This window comes from Camelus bactrianus, chromosome 3, assembly GCF_048773025.1.
Source record: "Camelus bactrianus isolate YW-2024 breed Bactrian camel chromosome 3, ASM4877302v1, whole genome shotgun sequence".
In the NCBI taxonomy this organism is placed as follows: Eukaryota; Metazoa; Chordata; class Mammalia; order Artiodactyla; family Camelidae; genus Camelus; species Camelus bactrianus.
This window is the reverse complement of record NC_133541.1, coordinates 24,139,707-24,166,655: the sequence shown is the minus strand read 5'-3', so window position 1 is coordinate 24,166,655 and position 26,949 is coordinate 24,139,707. Positions and strand designations below refer to the sequence as shown.

At 44.5% G+C, this 26,949-nt stretch overlaps 1 protein-coding gene across 8 annotated transcripts in view; it reads right to left on the bottom strand.

Annotated features, from left to right (window-relative positions):
• Positions 1-760: 760 nt before the first annotated feature.
• Positions 761-26,949, bottom strand: part of PDZD2 (PDZ domain containing 2) — a 341,923-nt gene continuing 315,734 nt past the window's right edge. For all 8 annotated transcript variants that reach the window (XM_074356721.1, XM_010955569.3, XM_074356728.1 and 5 more), the window contains 7 exons: positions 23,288-23,432; positions 17,063-21,125; positions 16,198-16,315; positions 11,854-11,955; positions 10,923-11,193; positions 8,496-8,630; positions 761-3,613 (listed from right to left, as the gene is read on the bottom strand). In XM_074356721.1, coding sequence (XP_074212822.1) covers positions 3,435-3,613; positions 8,496-8,630; positions 10,923-11,193; positions 11,854-11,955; positions 16,198-16,315; positions 17,063-21,125; positions 23,288-23,432 — 5,013 coding nt within the window. In that variant the 3' untranslated portion in view covers positions 761-3,434. The remainder of the gene's footprint in view (positions 3,614-8,495; positions 8,631-10,922; positions 11,194-11,853; positions 11,956-16,197; positions 16,316-17,062; positions 21,126-23,287; positions 23,433-26,949) is intronic.

Sequence of the window (26,949 nt, the reverse complement as noted above, 5' to 3'; positions counted from 1 at the left end):
GGGCTACACTAGGTTGATGTCTGCCTCTGAAAACCAAAAGAACCTAAATAAAGTAGATGCTTTTTATTTCACTCTGCAAAGAAAGATCCCAGATCATCCAAGTATCTGGTGGGGAGAGGGTGGCGAATGGGTAAGGGTTTTAGGAAAAACGAAGAATGTAGTCATTGTGAAGAATGAGAGAAAAAAAACTGACAAGGAAACAATAGCCGAATAGCGTCCAGATTCCAAATGAGGTTGGAAACCATGAATTGATGGCAGCAGCATTCTGTGCAGTTGTGAGGCTTTTGTGAGATTCAGGAATAGGCCTGTACATACCAAGAGCTGGCTGGTTGGAAGGAACCCAGATGAGCTGGGGCAAGGCTGCTGAGCACCCGTGTGCTGGGTGGAGGTGGTGGTGTTCTCCCATGGGGTCTCGTCTAGATAGAGAAGGGAAGGAAACGGTGGGGGTTCTCTAGGGCAGAAAATTAACATTTGTCCAGGGACGGAGGGCCTGTTGAAATGGAAGAAGCAGTACTGGGAGGGAGCAGAGGAAGCTCCAGAAGGTCTGGAAGGTGTAAAAGCGAGAGATGTTTGATTTTAAGACCTCAGAGGTGGAACAGTTCTGGATTGTGTCCGGTCCTGAGTGTGGCCGTGGAAAGAATGGTTGACTTGAGTTCTGTTGCCTTTGTCCCTCTCAACCATCCAAATAATCAACATTTCTTATCTTGGTATTTTAAAAGTTTATTCTATAGAACTAAAAAAAAACAAGAAACAAACCAAGTAGTAAACAGAGTGTTTATTTTTTTAAAATTACTTAAAAAAGGTTTATAGAGATGTGGATTTACATACTTAACTTGGCGACAACATTTTAAAAATGTACAAGCTATTTCATATTATTGCACTTACTCTTTAATATATAAGGCATTTTATTTTACATAAATAAAGGATAACGTATAATATCATACAACAGGTGTAGTGCCAATTGAGTCAACCCTAAAGTTAAATGAGCTGTGTATGGGATTACAGAAACGAAACCCAACCTACTTCAATTTTCACGGTATATCCTTGCAACTATGATTTACACGTTATAACACAGTTACCATCATAGCTTATTGTGGATGACTGACTGACCAGTTAAAAAACCAAAACAATGGAAGTTTTAGTAGGACAATACCATTAGTGTTCACGTCTGGATGTGTGGGAATTTATTAGACTAATTAGAAATACTAGTCATGCCTTGAACACTGACGACAAATAAATAGCTTTCTATCCCAGGGTCAAAGTTTAGCTTTTGCTTCCTCCCTGAAATTCCAACTGTTGAATTTCAAAGGAATCCTCTGGCCAAGTCCAACAGAAGTAGCTGATGACTAATAGAGTTTAGTGAGCCAGGGGTCTACCCTTGCGCTTTTCAGATATGAGGATTAGGAACTCTGAGAAGGGGAGCATTCTGTTGCTCCCATTGCCCTGGAGATCCGTCACGCAGGCCTGGGTGTTTCTATGTAGGCACAGCTGGAAGAGTGGAGGCAAAAAATAGTTTTTGGCCTTGACTTCAAAGAGTCTCTCATTTAGGCAAGAAAGCAGAAGCCATAAAACTGACCCCAAAGACTTAAAAAACAATCTAGCATGCACCTTGCACTGACTTCCTACAGTATCCTATCTGGAATTGTAGTAGTGAAAAGTAGAAGCTAAATTAATCAGGTCTGTCTAGCTAACCCCTGAACTACATTCTCTTTTGTATAACCTGTTTAAAAATGAGAAATCTGGGCTCACACCAGCCAGATATTTCACTCCCCTCTGAGAGACCTCTCTGGGCCAAGTCCACAGAGGTATACTGGGATTAGTCACTCAGAAATAGGTTATTTAAAGAAACTGCCAACATAAAACCCTAGCGTCATGCACGCAGGTATGCAAGCCTCACCCGTATTCCCAGGACTCAGTCAACTGGCCTGCGCCGCCCAAGGATGTGTGTTGTAAATACACAGTTCTGCTCCTTTACTGAAAAAGACTGACTTATCCTCATTCTCCATTTTCTTATTACATTTTAGCAAATGAAGCTGATGAGTGTTTGGATTTTAAGAAGGTACAGTATGAGGGGAGAAAAGCCAGTTTTGTGACGAGGAACAGCACATTGAATGGGAACAGCTACTACGAAGCTCGTGCTTCAAAAGGAGAGCAGCTGGGACGAGTGTCACAAGCAAGTGTGAGTCACAACAGTGTTCTGCAGAGAAACACTTTTGGCCAAAGGAAGAATTTGCAAAACAGGAAAACAAAAAGAGCAAAGGCTTCAGTCACTGCAGAGCTATGTCATCAAACCCAGGTCAGGAAAATAGATCCAATGCTTAGAAATATATTTCTTAAGCTTGTTGAAAAGGGGGGGGAAAAAAGCAGAACAAAAAAGTCCCCTAAAAGGATTGTTTTAAGCTCACCTGTTTGGATTATAAATCCAAGGATACTAAAAAGATACTTGATTTCTGAAAATTTAGTTTAAATTAGTAGTTGGAGTACATAAAATACAGAAATGGAAACCCAGTGACAAGTATATTTTTCTTGCTCTTTTGTTGACCAGTCTTGAATTCAAGCATTTATTCAAGACAAGTTCCAAACTGGATGGAAGGTGCTTTCAGAGCTGGAACTTTCTGCTCTTTCTAAGCAGTGAAGTTCATGGCTATTTAGTACAGTTTATTGGAGCTGCATTCCTATAAAATTGCCTTTCAATATACGCTTTCAGATCATGATCAACATTTCATGTTGATCCATGACCATGACCCACTGAGTTGAACTATGCAGCCATATGAGGCACAATACACTCACTAAAAATACCACTTTCTGTATTCTGCTTTTTCACTTTTAGGTAATTCCTGAGCTCAGCCTAACCATTAGGTCATAATTGATTTTCTTTTTTCAAGTCTCTCTTCTTTTCAGGATAACATACAGACCTACAGCTCCTTCCACTGAATGTGCCTAAAAGCATTCTGTTATTTACTTACAAAAGTATATAAAACTATAGTCCTTTTGGTTGACACCTGTGTTGCCCCTCAGACTCTGCTGGCTTCCTAATTGCCAGGCTTGATCCTGCTGGGAGAGGTGGCAAGCAGGATGTGAAGCTCACTAGAGGTTTCAGATGAAGAAGGGCATGCCACATCTGCGTCCCCATCAGTGAACGTGAGAGGTGGTGGGGGACAGGCACTGGAACGAAGCGAACCCTCTCGCCTAGGAGATCCAGGCGGAAGGCCTCTGGAGTTCAGCTCCATTGCTGCCGCACACAAGATAGGTCAGCTTCCTGTGTAAGTAAAAACTTGTGGAGAGATTTTTAGTCCTTGCTCACACCAGTGCTCCTCTGTTGTTTCAGGAACCCATGGTTTAAAGAAGTCATTCTGATTTGCTAAAGAAAGAAGGGAACGGAGGAAAGGAGATTCTCGTTAAAAAAAATGCAACAGGCACTGTTAGTGTCACTACTAGTGCTTGTTGCAGGAAGAATTCCTGTGCTTTCTGATGACTAACTGCACAGGTCCCTCCGGGACAGACTTCATAATATTCCATGCATCGAAGTGCAAGAGCCCAACCAGGGATTTCCCATTAATGGCAAGAATTTCATCTCCAGCTTCTATTGTTCCAGCTTGTTCAGCTGCACCACCTGTGAGAAGAAATACAGAATAATAGCTTGGTACTTTCATAGATTTAGAATAAATTCCAAGTAAACTACAAATTTAAGTGAGAAAAATCTTTAAAAGGATATGCCTGTATTCTTAGGAGAGAGAAATTTTCTTAAAGAAGACACAGAACGCATAGACCCATAAAAAGAAATTCAATGACATTAAAAAAATTCAAATCTATAATAACCCCTCTTATCCTAAAACAACTAAGGGAAGATATTTTCAATGTATTTAGTCAAGAAAGGGTTAATATCTAGACATTATAACTCCAAATCAATAACAAACACACCAAAAAATCCAAATGACCAATAAATGCAAGAAAATTAGTTCAACTTCTACTTGTAACAGATATTGGCTAATCTGTCCAGGGTCTGAGAATCAGTGAGTACATGCTCTCCTGTGACTGGATGTTCCTTAATTGATTACTGACCCACAAAACTTAAATTTCTACCCTATAACTTTGTGTATGTTATAGCAAGTTTGTGAGCTTTGAAAAAACACAAGTTTAAGCCCTCTTCTATTTACTTTCTTGCACACACACATCTAAAACAATCGCATTGAAGAAGAAATGCACACTGGCTATGGAGGCATCTTTTCATCTTATGCAAGAAGGACCGTTGGAAAAAAAATTCCTTGTCTGAAAATAATTGTCTCAGAAATCTTTAGATTTCAGAACACTGAGCAGATATATCTACTTTGTCCCAAATGTCTGAAAAGCATTGTTAAATATTACTTGATATCAATACACACGTAATTATAGTTGCATTTCTTCCAGCTATATTTTTATTATTTTATCAACCTTTATAATCAACTATAAAACCAAAGGTAGTGCCAGTTTTGGGACTTATATATCAGAGAGAAGTACTTTTCTCTTGTTTTTAAACCATTGTTGTTTTGGGTTTTCTATGACATGGGGCCAAAGAGAATCCTAACTAATTTGATCAGGCTCTCTCTCTCTCTCCATTTATTGAGATTTTTTTTTTTTTAAAGTCTTTTAGAATGCTTTTATGCTTTTCTCCAAGAAGGTCTTGCATGGTTTTTGTGTGACACACCCTTAGGTTCTTTACAGTTGTTACTATGAATTGGCATCATACAGTACTGAATCTGCATTTTGCTTTTTTTCCCCCCGTCTGGCACTGTTTTTGAGCTGATCCCGGTTAATGTATATTGATCTAATATGCTTTTTTGAGTTGCTATATGGTTTTTCTTTTTATGGATGTAATGTATTTTACTCATCATTTTGCTACAGATAGAAATTTAAATTGTTTCATGGCTTGTTTTAGCAAGCACTGCCAAATGTTCCCCCAAAGAGATGAACCATCTCTACTTCCACCAGAAAGTATGTTCTCCTTTCCCTACTGTCTTGCCAATACATCATATTATGAGATGATTTATGGCCAACTTGATTTAAAAGAAGATGGTTCCTAGTAATTATAGTTTTCTTAATAACTAATACAAGTTTGAGCATCTTTTCCTGTATTTCTTCCATTTAGGTTTTAACTTTTGCCGATTCTGTTCTCTATTCATTTCTTTTACCTAGTTTTTCTTTTTGTGTTTTTCTTATTGAATTATAGTTCTTTGTGTTTTCTGGATATTAGGCTTTTATTGATTAAATATATTGCAAATGTCTTCTAGGCGCTTAGATTTTTATATTTGTTTATGAACTTTTTTGCCATATAGGAGATAAACATTTTACATATATATACATATATTCTTACATGTTTTTGTGTTATACTTAATCCTCCCTATAGGACTTTAAAATAATGGTTATTGCTGATATATAGGAAAGTCTGTTGATTGTTGTGTGTTTGTGAATTCAGCAATCTTGGTGAGCTATTTATATTGGCTTGATTCTCTTAGATTTTTTTTTTTTTAATCAGGAAGAACATAATTTGCAATAATGACAAATTGTATTCCTATATTGCTAATCTTTGTATCTAATCTTTTTCTAATCTTATTGTATTACTGATGTTCTTGGTAAAATGATGAAAAGGGAAACATAGTTAAAAAAAAAATTAGAATTTTTTTTAAAGCAGCCCAGACATTGGTAATGACAGTGCTCTAACCTTTACCTGGATGGCTGCCACTTCACACAAGAGCTTACAAATAACTATTTTTTTATATTCGATTGACGCAGGAAATTGAATATTGCTCTATTGCTTTTGGTGCTGGAGCTAAAAGGCACAGGAAACCAAAAGAAACAGAAAACCTGTACCCATTAAATTTGTAAGTATGAAATAAAGGTAAGAACTCTTGGGACAGAGCTCTAAGCCTGTAAAAGGAAATCAGATTTACTAGTCTCCAGCAAGAGTCAGGGAGGGAACTACTGCATAATATTCAGAAATTCTTGAATTCCTTTTCCCAAGAGAAAAAATGCTGGCTTGTGGAACAAGTGCTTCTTTCTCCTTCCTCTCTGTCTATTTATATCATTTTCATGGATTTCTAGCCAGATGCTAGAGATGAAGGCCAAGAAATTCCCCAGGACATTAGCCTTGCCCCGCTGGCCAGAGATCAGGGGGCGGCTGCTTCCCTACCTCAGGGCTGCAAATTATACAGGACTCCCAGTGTGGCCTCTCAGTCTCCACCTGGGCTGCTGCCTTCGTCGGCTTCAGCTGCTGCTCCTTGGCTCACAGGTCAAAAATACCTTTTTGGGCTGTGAGCTTCTTGGCCTTCAGGGGCTGCGTGTCCTGGGACTGATGACAGTGGCAGTGACTCCAGCTCCCTTTACTGCGTGAGTCCCAAAACCTCCGTTTTGCTCTCTTGAGTGCTGGTCTGGCTGGGCGGTGTTTTAGGCTGACCAATGTTACCCTCTGTCCTGGGAACGGGTTAGTCTGTCATCTTCTGGCATTCACGCTGCCAGTCTGATTGTGGTGCCTCTGTGAGCAATCTGCAGATTTTCTGTGTGCTTCTTAGGTGTTCTTATTCTTTATATTTTAAAATGTTATTGTGATATATCAAGGTTTGGGTTTTTATGAAAGTCATCTGTTTTACCCTTGATGAGAATTTTCAGTCTGAATACTCCTATTTTTCCATAGTCACAATGTCTCCAAATTTTCCTCCTCATCGCTTAGCATGCTTTTGTAATTTTTATCTCTCTATTCCCTTGTGTTGCAGTTTTTATGGTTTCTTTTTTCTCAATTTTTATATTCTTTGTAAGGACTTAATACAGTTTGAAATTCTATTTATTAATTTAAAAAATATTTGGCTGCCTTTTCACTAACAGGTTTGTGTGTGCATGTCTTTTAACACATGTCTGCTTCTTTTGAATACCCTCTTGTTTCATGGATAATATTTCTGCCTTAGTTTTTAATGGATTTTCCTGTTTATCATGTCTATTGGTGATTTCCTCATGCACTTTGTAATCTTTGTTTTAGGGTCTTGCTGAGTGCTCCTACAGTCATGTTCAATGCTTGCCTTGGTTGGCTTTCTGTGTTCTACTGCTGTCAAGTTAATATGGAGTTTTCCCTTTACTCTGGGACCACGATCTAGACATCACACACAGTAGAGGCCTGGCTCCTGATTTATGCCTGTCCTCTGTTTGCCTGGGGAAGGGCGGGTGGCAGGGATGAGCAGTTTGTCCCTAGATGCTACCTAAGCTAGAAAGCAGAGCTGTTTTGACCCCCGTCACCAGCAGAGAGCAAGTCCCAGCCCTCTGCATCACAAGCAGCCTGGTTCCAGGCTCCCACAAAATCAGGGGGTGCTCACTGAATCCCCAGCTTCCGCTGCACATTTCGCAGCCCCTGCTGACCAGTAGGGGCTTCATTTCTACTTTTGATCCATGAAGTGAGTTTTTTAAGTACAGCTTCATATTGAAGAAATAACTCTATTAGTACTATGTGCCAGGAGTAGGGAAGAGGCTTCTAAATTATTATGCAATTGTAGAAATATACCATAATGCCACTGACTAGAGGGTCATTTAAAAAGTAACAATCCTTATCTAAGAAGAACTGACCTTATTACTTGCTACCCTGCTAACTCAGTTATTCACAACCCATTTACAGTTCGAGTACATGCTAGACTGCAGGAAAGTAAGATGGGAGGGAGCAGGTATCATCAGCATAGTTGGCAGAGATGAGGTCTCTTCATGAACTTGAATAATGCATTTTATGATCTTGGACAGTTCCCCAAATCTCTTCAGGTTCCTGGGCTGAACAATTATATTAGCAATATCAGTATATGTGTGTATGTTATATACAGTATCTGTTATGTACTGATATTGTTTTATGTGAAATATTAGTATTATGGTATAGTATTAATTAATATTATTAATATAACTGCTCAGCTCAGGGACCTGAAGAGAGAATTTTGAGATCTGTCCAAGATAATAAAATGAACTATTCAGGTTCATGAAGAGACCTCGTATCTACCAACTATGTCAGTGATAACCTCCTGCTCCCATCTTACGTTCCTGTAATCCAGTATGTGTGATTTTAAGTGGCTCGTCTTGATCAGTGTTAAGTATCCTTGACTGACAGCATTACTTAGGTTGGTATGTTCACATCAATAATAGCTCATAGTAATTAAAAGCATGAAGACAGGAACGAGGAGCTTGGGCACGTCTCCGGAGCCAAGCTGCCTGCATGCAGTTAGATCTGTGTGACCTTAGATGCTTGTGTAACTCCCCTGTGGCTCAGTTTCTTCTTTTGTAAAACAGGAGTGATAGTACTAGTGCCCCCCCCCCCAGAACTGTCATGTGGATGACATGAATTACTACATGTGAAATGCTGACAACAGAGCTGACACCCAGTAAACCTGCACGTCACAAAGCCTTTTTAAACAAATTTGATTTCCAAATGGAAGGCACTGACATACACGGAGAGAATGCAGGTACTGGGCAGCTGATTGGGTTTTCGAGGACATTACCTTTATACACTCTCTTAATGAACAGGGGCCCATCTCCAGACATAGACGATCTCCCTCCGTCCAGACTCAGTCCCAGTCCAGCCGAGGTCTTCAGCATGTCCACACACACGGCATCGTGCGCAGCTGTGCTCCTCCCTGCGGCAATAGCGTTTGTAAGGAGGAAGGTGACGGGGACCTTCATCCCCTCTTGTCTGCCCCCCCCCCCCCCCCAGTGTGTTCTCGTCTACTTTGAAGTGCTGGTAACAGCATTGGAGACCAACTTTAGGGTTGGTCTCCCAAATTTGGAGCTGCCCTCCTGTCCCTGCATCTCGCTTTTCTAAGCACTTTCCGCCAGCCTAGGGAAGACACTTAGGCCCGAGCAGAAATCCCAGAAGCCAGACTGCCTTCAAGCCCCGCACAGTTGGTGTGTGTCTCAGTGAAGATTGAAGTCACGCCTGGGGAATCAAATTCGATTTCCTGCCAACCTTGGCTGCCTATGGCCCTGGAGTGTCACAGTCTGGTACTGACAGCTGGCACCACCCAAATGCCAGGCCTCACTGGAGACACGGAGCTGCCTGCCTTCCACCATGCATGTTCCTGTGAGGGGTACCCCCGCCTCTGGCTGGCTGTCTGCATCACACACTAGCTGCCTTTGTTGCCGTCTCCCAGATCCACTGTGGGGAGAGCGTTTCCATGGTGATGCCTGCTCCATAGCAACAAGTATGTGCCTACTTTATGTGCTAGTTTGGAGAGGCTGGGCTGGGGTCCATCTTGGGGCTTGGAATAGGATTGTAAACTTGCCTTTTGTTTCTTACACATTGTATCATTGAAGGATGTCTGAGTCTAGTGGAAAGGGGCCCACAGTTGCTTGGGAGTCCAGGGAAAGACCACATATTGAACTGCCACTTAGGGTTGAGGCCAAGATTGCATCATTGCCTTTGAAGATGAAGGGCACACCCCGTGGTCTGAAGGATACTAACAGGGGGCGGCGGAGGGGAGCAGCACCATTTTCTCAATAGCTGATTTTACTTGCTGTTAAACAGGAAAACGTGCCCACTATAGTGGCTCTCAACTCTGGCTACACACTGGAATCACCTGGGGGTCTTAAAAAGATACTCACACCAGGCCCCCACCCCTCAGAGTTTGACTGAACTGATGGGAATTTCCTGGTCATCAGGAGTTTAAAAAGCTTCCAAGTGGGATGCTCTCAGTGCACAGTAAGGAATAACTGCGTGGGATCCGGTAGAGCCCTGGGCAGGGGGATTTTACAGAATAGGAATATGAAGAAATAGGTTTAAGCCCTGAACATGCTTGCTATTTGATAATTCTTAGAGGCTGGTTCGAGGCCAGATGCCCATAACAATTATAAATTTCAGGATAGTCTTCCATAATCTCTGGGAGCTGTTAAGACTAAGTGCCAAGTGCCAGGTTACGTTTCCAGATCCCACTGAAAATACACCAAGCAGTCGCGACAGTGCGGGGACAAAGGTGAGCATGACAAGGTCTGACGAATAAGGTGCTTCCTTGTACTGGGAAGGGCTTCAGCGTTCTAGAAGGATGAGAGCAAGACAGCAGAGAGGGGGGAAAACTAAGAACACCCCTGACCCTGGGGAGGCATCTGGAAAAACAGATGCCTTCAGTGGAATCAGTGCCATTTTCAGCAAAGTCATTACAAATAGCTCAGGCTTGAAGCTTGGCTTGATGGAGCCAAGTTGAGCAGGGAGGAGTTCAGCTGACTTCATCAGGGAGAGATGCTGAGAAGAAACAAAGTCGTCATGTCCCTGCCCTACCACCCCCAACCTGAGCGTCTCTAGACTCTGCTTTACCCTCTGGACTAACCCAGCCTTGCTCCTTAACTCCAAGGACTCCACAGAGGTCTGGAGTAATTAGCTGAGAGCAGTCATCAGCCTGGGCTTCAGAAATCCCAGTGGCACTTAGTTTGAGGAAGTATGTGGGATGGCTTACGACAGGGAGCCTTGGGATGCCAGAATGGAGGGCACACAGACCATCTGTTTCTGAACCTCTTTGTGTTGGCTCTTCTTGATTGATTAAGGCGGCAGTCTCTGTTTTTTAAACACTTTGTCCCCTCATTTCCTTATGTTCATCTAAAACAGGAAAGACTACAACCCTGATGTTTCCCAAGGACAAATCTCAGTTCTGGAATTTCTCTTTCAACATTGATTCTCCCAACAAGAGGATGTAAATGTGAAAGGGATTCCTTCTTAGGAGGGCATTTAGAGAAGCTGTCAGTCATTTAAAATCTTCAACAGTGAAGTTTAAAAAAACCCAAAACCCAGTGGTGAAAACTAATTTGTAACACTGCTTTTGCAAGAAGCACCCACAAACACTAGACTTCACTACATTTGATTTCCCTGACCCAGGTGATGACGGTTATTTTCGTTCATGTTAACCAGCTGCTCAATACCCTGCCGATTGTTGACTTCTTACCTGCTCCAGGCTCCAGGAGGCTGGACTTTCTGGACAACAAGCCCTTCCCATTGGCCAGGGGGAGCTCCTGCCTGGTGGAGGGCCGGAGCTGACCGCTCCCTTTCTTGGTGACCACGAGGACATCTTTGTGCAGCTGGGCCTGGTGCAGGACCTTCAGGACATCCCCGTGGGCTAAGCCAGCCAATGAGGTGCCATTGACTGACAGAAGGAAATCCCCTCGGTGCACGGTCCCTTCCTGAGAAGCTGCCCCCTGAGAAAACACCCTGTGGACCTGGGACAAGGAGAGGACAAAAGCCAAGTTCATGTATGACCTCCAGTAAAAGCCAAAGGGCAAATCTGTAGTAAAGGAACTATCTAATGGCAAGTTTTCCAAATCATACAAACACTTGGTTTATGGACAACACTCCATGTGAGGAATGGGATTAAAAATGTCAGTGCCAGCACCTCAATACATTTTTTACTCTATTCTTGCTAGTGTCTAAAATGTGCCTGGCACTCCATGGGGCAGTAAGAATAAAAGGATGAAGACCTGGTCTTGTCCAGGGAACGTGGCCTCCCTAATGATTTCAAAGGCCTCTGAGTGATGACCTTGAGAAAGAAGTGATTTTATAAAGACCAAATGTAAATTTTGGTCAATTATTCCTAAAGCTTAAAACAATGAGATATTGAGGTGAATAATGAGGATACAGACCACTATGTTTATATGTATTGGCATCTAATAGATCCATTCAACCTTGTACATCAGTCAGCTTTGTGTTAAAAAATACGTATCTTTATCAATGAAAACATGTACCACCGTTTGGTTTCTGTTCTGGTGGCAGGGAACAAACACCTGCATTCTTCCACCCACTGACGTGAATTCTGTCCTCATCAAATTCTGAGGCTGCTTCAGGAGGGCCTCTCCCGGCAGCACCTCGCCCTCGTCACTTACCACGACTGATTTTGGCTCCACGTCTGTCCCTCCTGCCACACTGAATCCCAGACCTGAGCCTTCTTTTTTATTCAAGACTGTGAAGCAAACATCTTCTTTAGTCTAGTGAGAAGAAACAGAAGCAAGTCTATTCCTTGTGCCAAAGGAAGAAAGTCTGGATGTAAACCCTCCCGTGGAACTGCAGAACCTGCCACCACTAACCCCAGGGGTTCTTTAGGAGCACTGGGGTCGGCGGCCCCGTCCCAGACATCCCGCATCACCCCTGGTGGTGCTCACGCGGAGTTGCCAGGGTCCCTCCTATAGCTCTAGAACCACAAGGTGGACTTGAACCAGGATAGGGTGGGGACAGAGGACACCTTAGAAGCCATTCTTGGCATTAGATTGTGTGTTCCCAATCCTGATCATAGCACATAATTCAATCATAAAGGAGATTCTTTACAATTTAGCAAAGCCTGTGCTGTCAGCAGCAAAGAGGTGACAAGACAGGATGAGAGCACAATGAGGCCATCAGTTTTATGCCCTCCTCCCACCATGTTCAGTTCATTGGCTATCAGGTGCAATTCATGCATGAACTGGCAGTCATAAAATCCGAAGTATGTTAAAAAAAACAAAGTGCATTAAAAGTACTTGTCAACTTGTATTGAGACTAGAACATTCTTACTAGAAGACTGTCCTGTATTTCAATCATCAATCAAAACCTTGGAATGAAAGATTTTAAAGTAAGAAAGTTTGCTGGGCTAACAATCTGAATTTTGATTTCCTTCATCCACATGCTAGATATGGCTCAGCATAGGTTTCCCAGGGAGTGATTTGTAATCTGTCAATCCGATACACGGCAATAGAAAAAAAAAAATCCAGTAACCCCCCAGGATCGCTTTGACAGACAAAGTGAGAACGTTGGAAGAGAAAACCGCCTCTGGATGGGTGCTGGGAAAAGAACTCGGTATTTAAAAGAAACAGTGTTCAGTCGTCCGAGTAAGTCCTAAAGAGTAATCCCGAGCATTTTACACCTCTCTAAAGCAGCTCATTCAGACCAGGGCTCCATATGCTGACACTTGAATATCCCACAGAAATGGGGGGGGGGGTGGATTTTGACTTCATGGGCAAGTGTAAGCATGTATGTGCTCAGACACTGTTCACTGGAGAGAAGAATGAGGACTAGGCGTTCTCAACAAAAACAGGAACGTGTGGTCTGGGAAATGATCTCTGCAGCTTCTGGGAAGTTTGATGCAGAAACAGAAACACTCCTCAGACGTGTAAATGCCTTACTGGAGTAAAGACATTTGAAAATGGGACTCTCCTGCATTCCAGCACATGTCACCAAAACTTTATTCAAATTATTTTTTCCAGTTGTCTGAGGACACAAGTGTCCTAGAAACTGACGGCCAGGCCAAGTCTTGCCTGTCTGAGAGGCTTAGCACAGCCTCAGGGAAGCCAGACCCACCCAGAGCTCTCCAGGGTTTGGAGGGTATTGAAATCAAAGACCAGGGCTTGTTTCCTGACTGTCTAATATCTCAAAGTGCCCCAGAGGCCACAGGAAGTTGTCTTGTGCAGTTCCGTTTTCAGCATCTAAGATCATCCTCATTACAAAAAAGCAAGGCAGGAAACTTCTGAAGAGGGCAAAGAAAGGACACCTCTACTTACGGCTCCTTTCTGACATTAACTGATGGCAGTGAGGAAAGAAGGAAAAGAAAGCTGCATTCTGATGGAAGTAGGAGTCATCTTCAGTACAAAGCCACAATACCTGCTGGTGGTGAATGTGGAACCAGGGTGAGGGGGTGAGGGAAGCCCGAAAAACCCTAGGGTGGCACTCAGTGCCCTGTCCACACAAAAAGTCTCTGCTTGGTTTGCAGTCCCTGACAGGTGCGTGTCTCACTTACGAGTTTAGCTGACACTTTCTGGTTTTCTTACATCTAACACTGTAAGATGTCTGGAGCAAAGAGGGCCTGGCAAAGCGTGAGCCCACCGAGCCACCTTGACTCAAAATCCCTGGGTAAGACTTTCATGCTTTGTAACTAGTTGAAGGAGGATGGGAAAGGATAGACTAAACTCTTTTATTGAAAGTAAAAAATGCCATATGTTGTCAGTTAATCTTTAACAAAGGAGGCGAGAATATACAATGGAGAAAAGACAGTCTCTTCAGTAAGTGGTGTTGGGAAGACTGGACAGCAGCATGTAAATCAATGAAGTTAGAACACTCCCTCACACCATACACAAAAATAAACTCAAAATGGCTTAAAGACTTAAATGTAGGACAAAACACTATAAACCTCCTAGAAGAAAACATAGGCAAAACATTCTCTGACATAAATCTTAGCAATGTTCACCTAGGGCAGTCCACCTAGGCAATAGAAATAAAAGCAAAAATAAACAAATGGGACCTAGTTAAACTTACTTACAAGCTTTTGCACAGCAAAGGAAACCATAAGCAAAACAAAACGACAACCTACAGAATAGGAGAAAATATTTGCAAATGATACAACTGACAAGGGCTTAATTTCCAGAATATATAAATAGCTCATACCACTTAACAAAAAAACCAAAAAACCCAATCCAAAAATGGGCAGAAGGTCTAAACAAGCAATTCACCAATGAAGAGAAGTGGCCAATACACACACAAATGGCCAATAGGCACATGAAAAAATGCTCAGTATCACTAATTATAAGAGAAATGCAAATCAGAACTACACTGAGGTATCACCTAATACCAATCAGAATGACCATCATTCAAAAGTCCACAAACAATAAATGCTGGAGAGGCTGTGGAAAAAAGGAAACCCTCCCACACTGTTAGTGGGAATATAGTTTCGTGCAGCCATTATGGAAAACAGTATGGAGATTCCTCAAAAAATTAAAAATAGACTTAGCATATGATCCAGCAATCCCACTCCTAGGCATATATCTGGAGGGAACTCTAATTTGAAAAGATACATGTGCCCCAATGTTCATAGTGCACTATTTATGATAGCCAAGACATTGACACAACCTAAATGTCCATTGACAGATGACTGGATAAAGAAGATGCATATATTTATACAATGGAATATTACTCAGCCATAAGAAAGAATAATGCCATTTGCAGCAACATGGATGGACCTGGAGAATGTCATTCTAAGTGAAGTAAGCCCAAAAGAAAAAGAAAACTATCATGATAGCACTTATGTGGAATAAAAAAAAAGACAACTAATGAACTTGTCTACAAAACAGAAGAAGACTCAGACATAGTAAACAAACATGGTTACTGGGGGGAAAGGGGGTGGGAAGGGATAAATTGGGAGTTTGAGATTTGCAGATATTAACTACTATATATAAAATAGATAAGAAACAAATTTCTTCTGTATAGCACAGGGAACTATATTCAATATCTTGTAGTAATCTGTAATGAAAACGAATATATACGTATACATATGCATGGCTGGGACATTATGCTGTACACCAGAAATTGACACATTGTAACTGACTATACTTCAGTTAAACAAAATTAAAAACGAATGTCTCAAGGCGCTTCCTTACTGCACAGACCAAACTAGGGGCTGAGAATCCAAAGGGAGTGGATGCTGAAAGGACATGGTCTCCTCTATTCCACCCCATCTCCTCTCTGTCCGGCTCACTCATTAGATGCCAACATCATGGCCCTTCTGGGTAACATAAAAATTTCTGAAACAGTGTTCTCGGGTGGTTATCAATGACTCAGGTATATTACAGCTCAAAAGAAAAATTGTTCATATTTGCTTTTTTCTCTAAAGTAAAAATATACATTTATTAGGGCTCAGATCCCAATAAATAGTTCTGAGAAATCAATGTGCTTCAGAGAAGTATTCTAGATATGAACCCATGGTTTCTTTTGTTACTGTCTATTATCACATTCGATTTATTAAAAGACTTTGTAATGATTAGTAAGTTTCTTTGACATGTCTACTCACTGGGCTGGCATAGGGCTATGCAGAGGTGAACTCCCATTTCCCCAGCAGGGGGCTCCCTTGACAGGTAGTTTGTGTCCAGTGAGGTGGACAGAGGAACTTGTGATCGTTCCCCAGTGGTTCCAAGATGCCTAATCCTATTTGGAGGACTCGCTCCAGACAAACTCCAGGTGTGGGGGGACGGGGGGAGAGGATGGTAACTAGTTGCTACTGGGGAATTAAAACCAATCTGGCACCTAAAAATTCAAGTCAAGGTTTAGCTTCTGAAAGCAAGCTACAAGCAACAGAGACAGAAGTCAGACTGAGTTGGAGAACTCACAACACGGGACTCGAAGGGCGCTCTCCTGGGCCCTCTGAGCTCAGGCACACATGCGCGCTAAGGTGGTAGCTGGCTCATCTTGCTGTGTTTTCTGTATTCACTCACCTCTGATTGTGCTTTCGCTTCCTGAATGAGAGTTTGGACAGTAGATTTTGACCCCACTGATGACAAGACAGACTGCAGTCTTTGCTGATCCTCCGCTGAGACCAGAAGTTGATGCAAACTAAATGACATAAATACATATGAAGAACGTTAAAGAAAAAAGCACTTTCTCCATTTTGTAGGATGCATTTTAAATGATCTGATTTCTACCATATTGCAAGTATTTTCTGATTTTCATGCTTTCTTTTGGTCAAAACTCCCATTTCAAACTGAAGAATCCCAAATGCTAAACAGGAATTTCATTCATGCCAATGGAAATGGGAGTTCCTATGGATCCTGGGATACCGCCAAGATGTTAGGGGACCAATGCTGGAGTTTAACAGAAAACTTCAGACATACTAAATATTCTACAGGCTCCAGTGAAATCTTTTAAAACATCTTCTGTTTGACTCCAGTCACTTTCAGAGACCCTGATCCTCCCTGTCCTGCCATCTCTCTCGTGGCACTTTTGCATGAGTACCATGTCCTATAGAAGCCTCTCTTTAGAGCAACACTTTTCCCTGTAAACACTTTGTTTTTCCAGTAATGATATTAAAAACAAAACTGGATGCTGGAATAGCAAAAAGGACGTTAGTGGAATTTATTCAGTGAAATCAGAACAAAGGCTGTCGTTCGGCTAATAATCATGTCACACAATGTTAACGTCTTTTGACATGTGGACCGTGGTTCCATAGAATGTTAACATTCCGAGGAGCTGGGTGAGGGGTAATGGGAACTCTGCTCTGTCTTTGCAACTTTTCTATAAATCTAAAGCTAGTCCATAAAAAAGAAAGTTTATTTAAATAAAAGGGGAGGGCTGGATACTTACTTAACTGACCAGCTTTTTCCAGAAGGCAGATCCTGGGTGGTCTCACCCACATCATGGGATGAACTGGGTGCCCCAGGCTCAGCGGCTTTAGGGCTGCTTCCCCCTGGACAGACCCTGTCCACCCCCTTCACGGGGCACGAGAGGGCAGCGGACCCGTGGAGGCCTCCAGCAGGGGAGCCAAGCGACCTCCGGGGGACAATTTCCAGCTCGGTCTTGAAGACCACAGCCGTCGGCCCAGCCGAAAAGTCCTCGCCACAGAGCTTGTCCAGGTCAGGCATACTCAGGGCCCTCAGCTCCTGGAGCTTCGAGCGGGACAGAAGCGAGGCCTGGGTGTGACGCACCGAGGACTTGTTCCTCTTGGCGGGAGAGGCCGGGGCCACCGTCGGGGCAGGGATTCCTGAAGGACCAGGTGATCTCTTTGGGTCCAAATCAGCCATCTTGCTACCAGCTTCCACCAGGCTCTGCCGCGAGACAGTCAGCATCATGCTGGAGGGGGACTTGGTCATTGGGGCGATGAGGGTGCTAGCTTCACCTTGACTTTCACTACAGGAACTCAGGCTGCGTCGCAGTGACCTCGCCGTTGGATCACTGGAGTGGCCGAGGCTCACAGAAGCCACGCTGCCAGATGACCGTCTCCCAACGGGAGGCTTGGAGCTGACTGACAAAAAAGGAGAGGCCCCAGACTTGGCTGCGGGCCGGTCAGAATTGGCCAAGTTCTCAAAAGATTTGATCCTCTGCTTCACAGAGAAAAATGAGGTAGATTCGGGGGGCCAGTTCTGTTCGGAGTAGTAATGTCGTCTGGTGACTTTGATTTTGTCTGTGAGCAGGCAGCTCGTTTCCTGCACTGAAAGGGCATCCCCCTCATCTGTTGTTGGAAGGTTCCTCGACGTCTCCAGCAGGGGCTTTACACTGTATATGCCCTGTCCATTAACCAGGCCGAGAATACCGCTTCTGGACGCCTTGGCCTCGAGGAGGCCCCCGCTGGTCACGGGGATCTGGCTGTCCCGTGGGGACCGCCCTGGGCTGTGCAGGACATGGCCCTCCCGGCCAAAATGGCTGGAGAACTGGGCCGGCATGGAGTAGGTCCTGGTCGCTGGCCGTGGTGTGAAGTAGGGATGGTCATCGGGCGCCGGGCCCACTCGCGCACCATTCCTGGGCATCCCCAGGGAGTCTGACATCTGGCATGACTTGCCCTGGCAGGAATCTGCCCTTCTGGTTGGCAGCTGTGGGGAGGAGGAGGAGGAGGTCAGTTTCGCCACAGTGAAAGATCGCTGCGTCTCCTGCTCCACCTGCAAGGCACAGGACGCGGGTGTGGATGGATGGTTTGCGGACGATTCCACTGACTGGTGACAGAGGCTGATTTCACTCTTCTCCTGACAGTTGCTCTGGGCCAAGAACCCTCTTTCAGTTGGCTTGTCACCGCATGCATTCTTTGGCATTCTTTCAGAAGAGAACTCAATGATTTTCAGCTGATTGGTTCTTTCTAGGGGCTCACCTGCAGTTATTCTGCTTCTTTTGTCGCCACTCACCTCAGACTGGGCAGCTTTTGCTGCGGAATCCATTTGGCTGGAGAGGGGCCACTCGCCCTGCCCAGGAGAGGGGACCTCCAGCTTGCTGGCCCCCATGGACGCGCTGCTCCTTGGTGCCGCGGGACTCGCCGGCCCCAGGGCTGCAGGGGGAGCCTTACTCTCCAGTCCACACTTCGGAGACCGGAGGGTGGCTGGGCAGCCTCGGTCGGGTTCTGAGTGGACAGCTGGGTAGGGCCTACTGCATGCACTTTGCTCAGGAAGAGTCTTGGGGGAGGTCAAGGGTGAAATGAACATCCTAATGCTGGTGTCGGACGCCGAGGGCTTCAGGGAGCCCGGGGCCCCCGGGGGCGGCTTGCTCTCCAGCACACACTGGGGAGACTGGGGGGCAGCTGCGGCAGTTCTGTCTGGTTCCTCATGCTCAGCTGCATGGAACCGGTGTGACATCCCCTTCGAAAGCATCTTGTGGGAGGTCTGGGGTGGAACAAGGGCCTTCCTGTGCTCCGCACCCCCAGCCTTCCCTGTATTAGCAGCTGAGACCTCAGAACTGACTTTGCTTTTGCTTTTGATGCTCAGTTTCTTCAGCTTAGGACCTGATTTGGGCTTCTGACAGTTACTCAAAAGGGTTTCCACCGAACTTTTTTTAGGTGGGTCTTTATTCTCAAGATTCAGCTTCAGCGGAGGAGGGCTGTCAGACACAGCAACCCCCTTTTTGTGGCTTGAGCTCAGCACCTGGCTTTTGGGGTCCAGACTTCTGGCTGGCATCGTGGATTGCTCCTTTTCGGTTTTGCTCTGCGAATGTGTCCCTTGGTTGTTTTTATTAATTTCTTTAAACCAAGCCATGATGGGCCGCCTGGAGACTGTTTTCGGCTTCTGCAGCAAGTCATCGAGGTCTTGACTTTCAGAGATGTGCAGCTTTGCCAGAACCGATTCTCCATTCTCAGGGACACACACCCTGAAGGAGGACCGATTTTCATTTGGGTGAACATTCGTTTTCTGCTCTTTACATGGGGTCTTGTCATCTAGCTGGTCATGTTCCAAACCATTCAGCATGTTGGGAGAGCTGGGGGTGGCCTGGGGGTTGGGGACAGGCCTGGTGACTGGAGAAGGCCAGGCATCTTCCCCTGCGGAGAGAGCACTGGCGGCTTCCCCGGTTTGCTCCTCACACGAGGGCCTGTGGTTGGGTGAGGTCCTTATGTCTGCAGGAGAGTCCTGGTGCTGGGAGCTGCCATCCGAGAGAGGAAGCGGCTGGGGAGCACCTGGGGCTGATGGGCCTGAGGCTCCTGGCACGAAGGAGGCTCCCTCACACGCATCTCCTGCCGTGTGGCTCAGGGTGCTGGGTTTCACTGGCAGGACTCTGGCTGAAGCCGGGCAGGGGGCCGCCTGAGCAGGAGCAAGTGCAGTAGCTGAGGGCAGAATGGGGGACACGCTGGGGGAACAGATTTCAACCTGCTCCTCCTCAGACTCCGTCGTGTCTCCCTGGTGAGGAGACCCCAGAGGACAAGGACAAGGAGGGGACCAGCCATCCCTGGTGGGAGCTCGTGGGGCTTCGGTGAATGAGTCGGGGTCTGAAGACGAGTCCTCAGCATCTCCGTACATGGAGGAGAGAGACGGCTCTGTGCTGTCGCCCAGGCCTGACAGGGACGTACTGTCTTCGTGGAAATTGCTCAGATTTCTAGAGTAGTTGCTCAGAAAGCTTTTGTTCACAGTAAAATGTCTGTCGGGATTTATGGAGTCCAAAACCGAAGGCTGGGAGGCCCACTGTGGGGGAGGGGCCTGGCTGGAGACCCAGGCCCTCCTGGGAGTGGGGGTGGGGGTCTGGGTTCCTGAGGCCGGTTCAGCCTGCTGGGGGCCTCCACCTCCTGCACCTGCTGCCCGCTGCTCGAGAGCAGTGCCCTCTTGACTCAGCCGCTCCCCTTTCCCAGGAGACTGGAGCCTGGATCCAGAAGCATCCAGCTCCTTGATGAGCCTGTCTATGTCAGTCACAGGGCTCTCCCGGAGCTCCCCAGGGCAGCCAGGCCCCAAGACACCAATGCACCCATCCTGGTCCTGGGCCCTGTCACTGGGCAGTGGTAGGGAGGGGCTGGCCTGCAGTACCCCCACAGACCCGGGGTCTGTTCCCTGGAGGAGAGCTGACTCCTGGCAGTTTTCAGGGATAAAGGTTTGCACAGCCTTGCTGTGTTGACCTGGAGCGCCGTCTCTCTTCTCCTGTGATGGGAGGTCCAGTGACAGCTGGGCATTAGCTGGAGATGCCCCCTCGGCTCTGGGTCCTGCTCGCCCGTGGGCACCTGCCTTCCTGGTGGTGTCAGGCGAGCTGGCCTCTGGGGCTGCTCTAGTCTCGGTGAGATCAGGCCAAGCCGCCGCCGTCATCCCTGGGGATGTGCAATCCTCAGACGCAGGGACCCTGGGTGACTCTGACTCTCTGGGGTCCTCAGGTCTCCTTGCTTGCCCTGTGTCCACTGAGGTCTTGCTGGGGTCAGGGTGAGCCACGTCCTTCTGCCCTGGGGAAGGGACAGAGCCGGGGAAGCTGTCCAGTCCTGGGTTGAGAAGGTAAACAAAAGGTGGAGTGGTGGGGGGGACAAAGGGGGGGAAGGTAAGAAAATAGAAAACCACTCAATTAAAAAAGTGAAAATTGTAAAACAGTTTCAATTTTTTGGTTTTTTTTAGAAAGACATTCCACAGCCTAAATGTAGGCCTCGTTGTTTTTGTCTCTGAAATTACAGAGTGCTCACATTGAACAAATACCACCCTGCTTTAGAGGCTCTAGAATAACCCAGACGGGCTGGCAGAATGAACCTTCGCCTTTGCCCTTTTTTCCTCTCTTTTGGTTGTTTTTAAGGATGGGGGACACTGGAAATTCTTCATGTGGGTTTCTGTACGCCATCTGCCCTCTGACAACAAAATCCACAGGGGTCAGGCCGATGTTCTGTTTGATTCCTTAACTTCAGCTGATTCTGCAGACCAGGTTCGGGGAAGTGGGACCACCAGGAGACCAGATTACCCCAGGAAGCTGTGACAGAAGGGTGGGGACTTGAGTGGGGTTCTGGAGGGTCAGCATGATCACAGAGGGATATGGAGGAAGGTGAGGAAGGAAAGGGAATCAAAGCAGAGAAGCAAGAAAGAGCATGGACTCTCCGAGGTGCAGGGAAAGATGCCGCCTGCCTGGAGATAGTGGGAAACAGAGTCATTCCATGAGCTGGGTTCCGGAGAGCCACTCCGTCCTGGGGGTTCCTCTTCCAAAGGCCTACATACCCCTGGGTTTATCTGTCCACCTCTGGCACATGGCATCTTATAACAGGTGGAGAAACTGACATAACAAAGCACATGAAAATTTTCGTATTTTCTTACGAACCCTGGGTCTGAGGTTGGAGTAAAAAACTCAGTCAAATCAAAAGCCCTTGCTTTGAGAAGTATGTCTCCCGCAAATGCTACATTCACTCCACATCTCCCACGCAAAGCATCCTAGCTGCCTATGCCTTTTCCCCACTGAAGTTCCTACATCAACAATTAAGAGCTAATTATTAGGACTGAGCACTGTGCTAAAAGTTTTTCATGCACTTAATTTTCCTCTCAATACTGTGACCTTCTGCATTGGACCAGTGGGGAACCGAGGCACAGAGTGGTTAAGCAGCGTATCCAGGATCACAGAGTCTGTGGTCACTGGCGCCACAGCCCACAGTTACCTAAACCCTGAGCACGAGAGGGAGGGAGCAGAGACCACGACAAGGCTGGCTCATCAAGACACCCACAGAGACAGGACATAACTTCCCCGGGTCCCCGAGGAAGGCCGGGGGCACATAGTTCCTACCCACGGCCTCCTGCCTTCTCTGCTCAACCTTCCTGAGTTCCCTTCAGCGTGACTTTCCTGCTTCTGCAGTGCCAATAACGGGGAAAAGCAGCCGTGAGACAGGAGGAGGGGCTGTAAGACCGTTTTTCCGGCCAATCCCTTTGCTGAGCAAACCCTAAAATGCTGTTAGCGGCTTGACTTTCACGCAAAGTGCACAACGTAGAAGAAGATGAAATTACATGGAGGCAGTCGCCTTTCAAAATATCCTTTCACTCGTAAACCCGCCAAATGCCCCATAACAGGAAGAAAGCTGGCCCGAGGATGGCGCACCGCGGGGCAGAAAGCTCAGCAGCCTTTACACGGATGCCGTCAGTGGGGAAGGACCAGAGGGTCTGGTTCAGCCTCCTAACTGTAAGTGGGCTACAGGTGTGCTGACGTTCAGGACCCCGGGGCTGAGGACAGCCTGCAGGGCCAGCGCCAGTCCTGCGCCCGGAAGCATCTTGCTGACTGCAGCAGGCCCCTAGGCTATTATTTTCCGCGGATGCATGAAGTAGAAAATACTATTTTTCCTCTTGTCCTCTGTGGAGGTTTTTCCTGCCATTTTCCATTTGATTTCACATAAGCAGAGTGCTGAGTTGCTGAAGGGTAGGGAATCCTCCTGTTTCATCCATGCCTCATTCGCTAGGTACATGTGACAAAGTGGGTCAAGACTGGCTGAACATGTACGCACGCGACGTCGAATTAAAACTGTGAGTTTAGGCACAATGATCTAGTAAAGGTGTTAAATGCAAGTAGCTTTAACTATCATGAATCGGTGTAAGATTTCTCTCCCCCTCAAAATTCTCCACATTTTTACTGTGGTAACTTCCACCCTCTCATCCTGAAGTGCAACGATTGATAAAGTAACCTTACCTGTCCTGGGCTGTTGCTCCTGCCCCAGCACAGCTTCAGGCAGGTTCTCTGTGGGGTGGCCAGCATCTGGGTGGGGCAGGCCACCAGCTGGCCCTCCATTGGTGGGGACTCCTCCATCCCCGACGGGCAGCTTTCCCAGAGATTCCTGGCAGAAGGACAACTGTGAGTCACTGTCAAAGGCTTTCAGGGTTTCTGCGTCCTAAGACATCATATGCAAAGAGTTGATTTGGGAAAATTTAAAGAGCCCAGGACTAGAAGCCACAAGATCAGATTCTGGGTTTAAGGTCCCCTAGAAATTTCATGGTCTTGTCCCTCTTTCTCAGCCTCAGTCTTCTTCACTTTAAGATGTGGGTGATTAGGAAAATGCAAATAAAACCCACAATGATATATCACTTCACACCCATTAGGACGGCTAAATCAAGAAAACAGTAATAACAAGGGTTAGTGAGGATGTAAAGAAATTAGAACCCCATGCGCCACTGGTGGGAATGTAATATGGTGCAGCCACTATGGAAAACAGTATGGAGGCTCCTCAAAAAAATAAAAACAGAACTCCCACATGATCCAGCAATCCCACTCCTGGATATACAGCTGAAAGAATTGAAAGCAGGGTTTCAAAGAGATATGCATACAGCCATGTTCATAGCAGCATTATTCACAATAGCTAAAATGTGGAAGCAACCCAAGTATCCATCAATGGATGAGAGAATATGCAAAATGTATTATACACATACAATGGAATATTATTCAGCCTTAAAAAGGAAGAAAATTCTGACACGTGCTACACCATGGATGAGCTTTGAGGACATTATGCTGAGTGCCATAAGCCAGTCACACAAAAAAACAATTATATGATTCCACTTGCATGAGGTACACATACACAGAGTAATCAAAATCACAAGAGACAGAAAATAGAACGGTGGTTTCCAGGGGTTGGTGTGGTGGTGGGGTGGGGAGTTATTGTTTAATAGGTACAGAGTTTCCATTTTATAAGACAAAGAGTCCTGGAGATGGATGGTGATGATGGTTATACAACATTAGGGATGTATTAATACTGCTGAACTGTATACTTTATAAGGGTTAAGATGGTAAATCTTATATTATTTTACCATAATAAAAAAAATTTTAAAAAGATGAGGATGGCAAGACTTGCCCTGTCTAACCCATAGAGTTTTAAATAAAAGATGGTTAAATGAGATAATAGTTACAAAAACAACACACAGCATACAGAAGGCTACAGAGGTGTAAGGTGTTATTGTTACAATATTGCATCGTGCTGCCCAAGACTAAAACCAGCTCCTCAGTTTGGGAGTCAGGGAGAGGACTCATCTGGAGAAATAAAATTAACATTTAACATCTCAAAATTTCACATTAGCCAAGTGCCAAGTACTTCATCTTCCTTTCTTCTATCTAATACCTCCTGTAAAACAAACTTTTAAAACAAACTTGCTAAAAAGTTAAATCAGGTTTATTTGAAATTTACCCCGAGTGCAGGAGACACAAAGTGGCCCCAAGGTGGCAGCAGAGGAAAGAGGTGGAAGGGATAGAGCATCTTTTAGCCCCTCTTGTTAAAAAATAAAAGGAATGTAAATATTTGTATATGTATAACTGAAACACTATGCTGTACACCAGAAATTAATACAGTGAGCCAACTATACTTCAATTAAAAAAAAAGAATCATTTAGTAAAATGCCAGTTTACCTGCTGAGGGAAATATACACAGGGCTTTACTCAGTGAATTTCACATTCACCGGCAAGGCATAAAGGTAATATATAAAACACGGCAGGAGACTTTGGAATGAGATAGAGGAGGTGACTGTACTGTGTTGTGAATGCAGCAAGTACCACTGAACTGTACACTTTAAAATGTTTAATTTCATGTTATGTGAATTTCATCTCAAGTTTTAAAAGTATTAGATAAAAACAGTAGAAGATTATCCATTTACCAAAAGAGAAACTTTGGGTTTATTTTTAAGCTTTCAACATTTGAGGGTAAATACTTTATAGCAATGCATTCTGTTGTCTTTCATGTATATAAATAAAACCTTGGAACTAACAATTTTAGGAGAAAAATTGAACTTCTTCTGTCCAGAAGTTTTAAATGCTACTCCAAGTTCTTACTGGGAATACTAATTCACAATTACAAGAGCTCTTATCTTAATAGATATAAATTATTATGAATAAGCCCCCTGGTTTGGCTTTATACAGTTATTCAAAACTTGTTGGGATACTTTGAAAAGGAAGAGGTTTACCCATTAGCTGAACATTACATTCTAAAACGCATGTGCTAGTTGGAGGTAATCAGTTTTTCTAGGAGGAAGAAAAAAGATGTGCATTTCTACTTTTTCTAGAAGGTTTATTTTTTTTAAGCCCTTTTGCCTAGAATAGCCATTGTGACTTTATATGTTCTGGCTCTCTTTTTATGTATGTTTATACAAGCCACTTGAAAACCCATCTTTATAAATACAGGCACACCTCATTTTATTGCGCTTTGCAGATACTGCAGGTTTGTTTTTTGTTTTTTTGGTTTTTTTTTTCAAATTGAAGGTTTGTGACAACCTTGCATCAGGCAAGTCTGTTGGTGCCATTCTTCCAACAGCGTTTGCTCACTTTCGTCATATTTTGTGTCTGTCACATTTTGGCACTTCTTGCAATATTTCAAACTTCTTCATTATTATTTTTATGGTGATCTACGATCAGTGATTTGTGATGTTACTGTTGCAAAAAGATTACGACTCACTGGAGGCTCCAGTGGTTAGCAGTTTCTAGCAATAAAATATATTTAAGTTAAGGTATGTACATTATTTATTAAGACACAACACTACTGCACAATAGACCACAGTATAGTATAAACATAACTTCTATATACCCTGGGAAACTGAAAATTCACGTGACTCACTTTGTTGTGACCCTCGCCTTACTGCGGTGGTCTGGAAACGAACCCGCAGTGGCTCCGAGGTCTGCCTGTATAGCTTTGTAAGTCATCTTAGATTCTTTGCTTTAAGTGAAATTATTTACGTTGAGGAGATTTGTAAACAATGTTTGTTTCTCTTTCTCTTTGCTAAAGTGGAGGTTATTGAAATTAAAAAAAATGAGCAAATTGATAATTCTGGGCCATTCTAACATACTGGTAAACAAGTAGTAGTAACAAGAGTAATACTGACTTGCATTTAATGTGGCGCATTATACGTTTCTAAGTGAATGCGTGCCCGCTATTCCGCGTGATACAAGGGTGTGAGTGGCTGTAATTATACATCGTCACGGCAGAATGTCTGAAAAAGTAAGGATCAGTCAGAACCGTGACCACTGGAGGTAATCACTGAATTGTATCTGTTGTAATAAACATGTTAAAACAAACATTACTATTTTTCTTTTCCCTTGGTCAATGCATATTAGAATTTGAATGACCTGGGGATTCTTTATCAGAACTATTCTTGTTGAGCATTTATACTTAACTGAAATAATCCCTTAAGGGAGGTTTTGTTTAAAACCTATAAACAGGAAATTGTGTACAAGAATATTTAATGAAATATGAAATTCAACAAGAATGATTAAGTCACTTCCCAAGTGGCTGTCACTTGTTAAACCCTGGTTTACCTGTCTTGTTACTATGACATTTCATTTTGAAGCATGTTTGTGTTGTAGCTAACTGTTCAAGTCTG